Source organism: Nicotiana tabacum, chromosome 2 (assembly GCF_000715075.1).
Source record: "Nicotiana tabacum cultivar K326 chromosome 2, ASM71507v2, whole genome shotgun sequence".
In the NCBI taxonomy this organism is placed as follows: Eukaryota; Viridiplantae; Streptophyta; class Magnoliopsida; order Solanales; family Solanaceae; genus Nicotiana; species Nicotiana tabacum.
The window spans coordinates 84,257,763-84,265,502 of NC_134081.1; the positions used below are offsets into that span (position 1 = coordinate 84,257,763).

General features: G+C 39.7%; 1 protein-coding gene across 1 annotated transcript; it reads left to right on the forward strand.

Annotated features, from left to right (window-relative positions):
• The first annotated feature begins 6,656 nt into the window (after positions 1-6,656).
• On the forward strand, positions 6,657-7,415 carry LOC142167019 (secreted RxLR effector protein 161-like). Its single transcript, XM_075227170.1, has one exon. The coding sequence runs from the start codon at positions 6,657-6,659 to the stop codon at positions 7,413-7,415; it is 759 nt and encodes a 252-aa protein (XP_075083271.1).
• The last annotated feature ends 325 nt before the right edge of the window (positions 7,416-7,740 follow it).

Genomic DNA, 7,740 nt, shown 5'->3' on the forward strand with positions numbered 1-7,740 from the left:
TGATAAGTGAAGATTTTGACTACTTATTAGCGCTTTTTAACTTTTGTTTTAGTCCAAAAGTGCTTAATTGTGTTCCCGAAAATTGATAAAATATGCTTAATTGCAGGAATATTGGAAGATGAGCTCCCAAGATGAAATCCAACTCAAGAATGAGTAATTTGAACTCAAGGACAAAAACAGGCACAAAAGCTCAGAAGTGCGGACCGCAGAATATCATCTGCGACCGCAGGTTGTGAAGAAGTTCCCATCAGAGAAATGTGCAAAGTGTGGTCCACACATAAATTGTACGGCCGCAGAAGCTGGGTTATAGCAAAAGTTCAGAGAACCTGCATCTCAAAGTGTGGGCCGCACAATTATTGTGCGGCCACAAAAAAAGAGCCATGCGGCCGCACTCACATTTGTGCGGACCGCATAAGAGCAAGGTGCGACCACACTCAAAATTGTGCGGACCGTAGAAAGAAAGCAGTGCGGCCGCAGATCAGAATTATGCGGCCGCGGATTTCCACTCCTGTCAAGCTGATAAAAAGGTGGACCGCATATGGAATTGTGCGACTGCAAAACTTCCGAAAAGGTATTTTTGTCCGAAAATTTTAGCTCTGTATAAATAGAAGAGTTTCACTTTTTTAGGTCAACTTTTGACATCAGCTGCTACAGTAGACGGTTTCTTTTACTCTTTTTAGTAGTTTTTGCTATTTTAAGCTTTTTGAATATTGATTTCATCATTTTAATTATCAATATGGGTTTAATTATTATTTCTTCTCCTCTTTCTTCCAATTTAAGCATGAGTAGCTAGATTTTTACTAGGATTGTGACCCAACCCTAGTGTGTAAACTTAATGGGTGTTTGATTTATTGCTTGTTTATGTTTGGGTGTTTATTTTCTAGCATTGTTCTTGCTTTTATTTGATGAATTAATGGTTGTAAATATTAATTCTTACCTATTTGACTTGGTCTCTACTTGAGAAAGAGAGACTCAGTCTAGAAAAACTTGGCTAGCAAGAAATTGGGTCAATCGAGAGATTGATAAGCCTAATTAAAGGGTTGAACCTAGAGATAGTAAAACCCTACTTGAGCTTCTTATCAACTATTTTTTCCAATACCCATTTGGACTTGAGAAAGCCAAATTGGGCAAAATCACTCTCTAACCGAGAGGTATTGAGTGGGTACTTGAGTGTTGATAGCTATAATACACCCCGACCAATAAAACAAACTTTAAAGTTTACAACCCATTAGGCAAACACCTAGGTGAAGGTCATAGCCCTAGGACTTTTATATCATTTGAAAAACAACAAAAATAATTTCCTAGTTTCCTTCTTTGAATCGCAATCGTAGTTTAATTTAGATTTTCAAACAAAACCAATTATTGCGGAAGTGCAAATTTAGATATGCATACTCAGGCGCTATGATATATACTACTAACACCCATTCATATAGCTCCCTGCAGAATTCGACCCCGACTCTTGTTGGGTATTACTATTGCATCGACTGTTTTCATAACCTCAAATAGAGAAGTGAAATTAGACGAGATCACCTCTACATTATCCAAGAACATACAAAACCAGTAGTAGGAGCAGCAGTAATAAAAGGGAAACATGACACAAAATTGTGGCACTCAAGACTAGTACATCCTTCCATGAAGGCAATGCAGCACATACCTGCCTTGAGAAATCTAGCAGATGAGTGTGTGCATGTAACGACCCGATTCCCTATTTACTGCATTTTCCGTATATGTTTCTGCTTATGTGACTTGCCGGGAGGTCTTGTTTTGGTTTCGGAGTGTTTTGGGATACTTAGTCCCTAAAACGGAAGCTTAAGTCTTAGGATTTTGACCGTAGTCAGAATAGTATGAAGACGACTTCGGAATGGAGTTTCGTCAGTTCCGTTAACTCCGTTGGGTGATATTGGACTTCGGAGCGTGTCCGTACTGTAAATTTGAGGTATGTAACTGATTTAGGCTTGAAATGGGAAAAGTCGAATTTTTGGAAGTTTGACCGGGGGGTTGACTTTTTGATATCGGGGTCGGATTCTGATTCAGGAAGTTGGATTAGGTCTATAATGTTGAATATGACTTGTGTGCAAAATTTGAGGTCAGTCAGGCGTCGTTTGGTATGATTCAACATTGTTTGTAGAATTCGGAAGTTTAGAAGTTCTTTAGGCTTGAATCCGGGTGTAATCGGTGTTTTGGTGTTGTTTTGAGTGATTCAAAGGTTCGACTAAGTTCGTATTGGGTTATATGACTTGTTGGCATATTTGGTTAAGGTCCCGGGGGCCTCGGGTAGATTTCGGGTGGTTAACGGACTTGATTTTTGAGTTGATAAAGCAACTGAAGAGATGCTGCTACTGGTGTAACAGCACCTGTGGAGTGGGCACCGCAGGTGCAAGCACGTAGAAGCGTGGCATGAATCGCAGATGCAAGCAAGGCCATGAAGGACGGGGGTCGCAGGTGCGAAGAATTTCCCACACCTGCGGTAGCGCAGATGCGGACAAGTGGACGCAGGTGCGGGGGTGGCTAGGAGAGAGTGACTCCGCAGAAGCGAGGCCAGGGCCGCAGATGCGCGTTCGCAGGTGCGGAACTTGGAGTGCAGGTACAGGCCCTGGAGGTGCAAGTAACTTCTGCAGAAGCGGTATTTTCACCGCATATGCGGCATCACTGGTGCGATAATAGGTCCGCAGATGCGAAAAGTCTGGACAGAAGGTTTAAAAGCAAGGGTTCGCGATTTTAGTCTTATTTCAACATTTTGGACTCGGACTTAGGCGATTTTGGAGAAGATTTTCGAGGTAATTATTGAGGTAAGATTCTTGTACTCACTTTGGATCATAAAAACTTGTTTCCCTACTGATTTCCCCACCCAATTAGTGAGATTTTGAAGTATAATTTGGGGGTTTAGGGCTTGAGAATTGGATAGTGGATTTTGGAGATTTGGACGACCAAATGGTGTCGAATTTTGATAAATTTGGTGTGGTTAGACTCGTGAGTGAATGTGCTTTCGGGTGTTGTGACTTTTGTCGGATTTCGAGACATGGGCCCGGAGGCCGGTTTGAGCCGATTTCGGATTTTTGGTTATGATTTAGTACTTTTCTTGTGAAATTGATCCCTTGAGAGGCAAAGGCATTTCGACGTAAGAATTTTCTCGGTTTGAGGTAAGTAACACTTTCAAACTGGGTTCTAAGGGTTCGAAACCCCGAACTATGTGCTATACGATTGGTATTGAGGTGACGCATATGCCAAGTGATGGGCGTGCGAGCGTGCACCGTGAGAATTGTGGTCTGATTGATTCCATGGCACTGTATAGTGACTCTATCTGGTTGATATCCGTATTTTCATCATGTGATAAAGTAATTGAGCTGTCAATCATGCTAGATATCATGTTTAGGCTTTATGCTGGTACTGTTGGGACCCCTAGTGGTCGTTTCTTGTTGTCATCTCACTGATTTCATTGATATTACGCATTCAGTCATGTTCATGCATTTCATATCATATCTCAGTCTCAGTTGTTATTTATTGATACATCATATCATTGTTTCGGGCTAGTTTTCATGATATTGTGAGCCTGTGAGTGAGACTGGAGAGATTAATGATTGAGTGAGGCTGAGAGCCTGATTATGAGTGACAGTTATGAGATCGGAATGCACGCCGCAATGGTTATACTGATTTTATGATAGTGCTTGGACTATAGGAGCCTCTCCGAAGTTTGTAACACACCCCCAATGAGCGCGATTGATATTATTGAGGGATGAATCTTCCCTAGACATGGATCTTGTCTGAAGTACTTGATACCTGGAGATGGATCTTCTACACAAGGCTGGATTGGCCTTCCTCGGTACTGGGTGACTTATAGTCAGTGATGTATAAGTTCCAGGATGGATCTTCCCTGGGCCGTATGAGCCATATACAGTACCGAGTGGTTGAGCATTCGAGAGTGTGAGCACATGAGGCTGATAGCATGGTGCATCACATACAGCATGTGCATTGGCATGTAGATATAACATAGTTATATTCTTTACACTGTTCGGATCTGCTTCACTTTACTGTTTTGAGTTGCCTATTTAATTTGAAAGCATGCCTACATTTATGTTCAGTTGTTTCTATTTTATCTGTACCAGTTGAGTTCGTCACTACCTTTCAGTCCAAAGTTTGGACTTGTTACTTACTAAGTTGGATGTACTCTCATTACTCCCTACATCTCGTGTGCAGATCCAAGCATTTTTGGTCACGACGGCGGTTACTGATTGCAGCTTCAGAGTTCGGAGACTACCAAGATAGCTGCACGGCGTTCGCACGTATCGACTCTCCTTCTTTATCACTAGTTATATTTTTAATTTATTTCTCTAGACACTGTAGTAGACTGTATTCTGATTTAGACGCTCATGTACTCTGTGACACCCCGATTTTGGGATGGATTGTATCGTATTTTGGATATTTCCGTTTTTAAAAAGGCTTTCCTAAATTATTAAATTACTTCCGTCTTTATGTTCAAAGATTTTTTTGTGTTGAGATGTTTAGTTGTGACTTGCTTAGTTCCACGATAGGCGACATCATGACGGTTAGATTTTAGGTCGTGACAGTGCAACAAGAGTGTCAAGTATGTTCAATGGCAAAACAACATAGATCAACCTTTCCTGTTAGTAGCAGTAAATCAGACTGTTTTTTCAGCTTATACATGTAGATGTTTGGGGTCCCAATAAGAGACCTACACATGATAAGAAGCATTACTTTGTCACAATTGTTGATGACTTTAGTAGGTACACTTGGATTTTCCTAATACAGTCTAAGTGTGAGGTATTGTTTGTATTGACAAATGTTTTTCAATGATAAAAAATCAGTTTGGTATGACAGTTAAGGTGTTGAGATGAGACAACGGCACCGAGTTTTTTAATTCTAAATGTAATGACTTACTTTTTGGTCTTGGAGTGATTCATCAAAGTAGTTGTCCATATACACCACAACAAAACAGAACTGTAGAGAGAAAGCATAGGCATATTCTGGAAGTTGCAAGGGCTCTAAAACTTCAAAGTGCTATCCCAATTAGATTATGAGGTGAATGCATTAGAACTGCAGTCTATTTGATTAACAAACTTCCTAGTGCAGTACTAAATGGAAAATCACCATATGAAATGCTACATGGAAAGGTGCCCAAAATAGAGCACCTAAGAGTGTTTGGATGTTTGTGTTATGCTAGTGTCTTACCAAGGGAAAATAAGTTTGCTGCAAAAGCAAAGAAGACAATATTCATGGGCTACTCAGAAGCACAAAAAGGGTATAGGTTGTATGATTTGGTCATAGATCTTTTTTGTAAGCAGAGATGTGTCTTTTAAAGAGGATATATTTTCTTTCAAAGAAAAAGGACATGATGATATTTGGGAAGATGACCTATTCCTGGCAGATCCTATAGCACATAAGGATATGCAATTAGCCAATTCAGAAGAGATTTTTCAGCATAGACCATCTACTGAGCAGGAGGTAACTGTTGATCAGGAGACAACCATTGATACTAACTCAGAAGCAACACATTTAGAGGAAGATGATATCAAATCATAGCCAGAGCCTGAAAGGCCAAGTGAACAGAGTTCCAACACAAGTGGTGTCAACTCAGAGCCTGAATTCTCAGATGAATAGACTCAACATGAAACCTTTACAGATGTCCAAACTGTAAGGGAACAACCTGATGGTTCAAAGATAGATAGAACCAAACCTAGTAGAGTGACAAAGCCTCCTACATGGCTAAAAGATTATGTCACTGGGAAGAAATCTTCAGCATTTTGCAAATATCCTATCACCAACTATGTGTCCTATAATCACCTTTTTGCAATATGCCAGACATATGTTGGACTTGTTACAACCTCTACTAAACCAAGAAGCTTTAAAGAAATAGCTCAAGATAAGAAGTGGGTAGAAGCCATGAAGTAGAAAATCAATGCATTGTAAGACAATTATACTTGGGAGGTTGTTGATCTACCAGTGGGCAAAAAAATAGTAGGCTCTAAGTGGGTGTACAAAATTAAGTACAAAGCCAATGGAGAGGTAGATAAATACAAAGCCAGGTTGGTGGCAAAGGGATACACACAACAAAAGGACTTGGACTATCATGAAACATTCTCCCCAATTGCCAAAATGATAACTGTGAGGACAGTAATAACACTTGCAGCCTCAAAAGATTGGGAATCATCATAAATGGATGTTAATAATGCCTTTCTGCAAGGAGATTTATTTGAAGAGGTATACATGGATCTACCACAAGGTTTTCACAGAAAGGGGGAGTACAAGGTGTGTAAACTTCTCAAATCACTATATGGCTTGAAGCAGGCTTCACGACAATGGAATATCAAACTTACTGATGCCTTGATAGATGTAGGCTACAATTAGAGTTTCTATGATTACTCTTTGTTCGCAAAAAGGGCCGGTAATGATATAGTTATTGTCTTAGTATATGTTGATGACATCCTCATCACATGTAGCAATAAGGAATTAATTGAGGAAGCTAAAGCCACACTTCATAACAAGTTCAAGGTAAAGTATTTGGGACAATTGAGATATTTCTTAGGGATTGAGGTGTTAAGATCACAATCTGGGATCTTACTCAACCAAAGGAAATATGCTTTAGAGTTACTAGCTGACATGGCCTTAGTGGATCTAAACCTGCTACTACACCTTTAGAGATGAATATCAAACTCACCACTGTTGAGTATGATACTCATGTGGGGAGATCTGATGATGAACGATTGAAAGATTTTATTAGTTATCAGAAGCTAGTGGAAAAATTGCTCTATTTGACTATTACCAGACTAGACAATAGTTTTGCAGTGCAAGTACTGAGCCAGTTTATGCAGCAGCCAAAACTATCTCATTGGAATGCAGCCTTGAGGTTGATTGGGTATATAAAAGGGTCACCTAGACAGGGTATATTCTTGAAAAGAGGTTCAGACATAGGACAATTGGAAGCCTTTTATGATTCGGATTGGACTGCATGTCCAAATACAAGGAGGTCAATCACAAGATATGCAATGAAGCTAGGAGACTCTTCAATATCTTGGAAATCCAAGAAGCAACAAACTATAAGCAGAAGCTCAGCTGAAACTGAGTATAGAAGTATGGCAACAACATTAACTGAAGTAGTCTGGCTGGAAGGACTACTACATGAGTTGAGTGTGGAAGTATCAAAGCCAATAAAATTGTTCAGCGATAGCAAGGCGACAATGGAAATTGCAGCAAACCCAATCTACCACGAGAGAATAAAACACATCGAAATTGATTGTCATTTCATTAGGGAGAAGATCAAGAATAGACTGATACAACCAGAGTACTTGGGGAGCAAACAACAACTGGCAGATTTATTCACCAAAGGATTAGGGGAAGCACAACATCATTATCTGTTATCCAAGTTTGGAGTGTTAGATGTATACCACCCTCCAGCTTGAGGGGGAGTATTAAGAGTCACGTGTCCAGTTACGATAATTGGTTAAGTGCACGTGTGAGTTGAGTGTATATATGTACTGTTACATCACTGAATGAATATACATAATTTCATTTCCCATCATCTCTTCTTCCTTCTCTCTTCTCTCTTCTTTCTGCTATCTTCTAGAATGTGTGATGACCTCCAATAGAGGTTTCTCATTGTGACATAATTAAGAAGCAGGAAATGAAATTATTTTTCAGATTTCATAGTGGATAACATGTTATCTTTTTCTATACCATAATAATCCAATCCCTTGATTTTGGCACTTTATATTTTATTTTACGGAC

What these genes read in the sequence shown, in the direction of transcription:
- LOC142167019 (XM_075227170.1), top strand. Translation starts at nt 6,657, where the DNA reads ATGAATATCAAACTCACCACTGTTGAGTATGATACTCATGTGGGGAGA.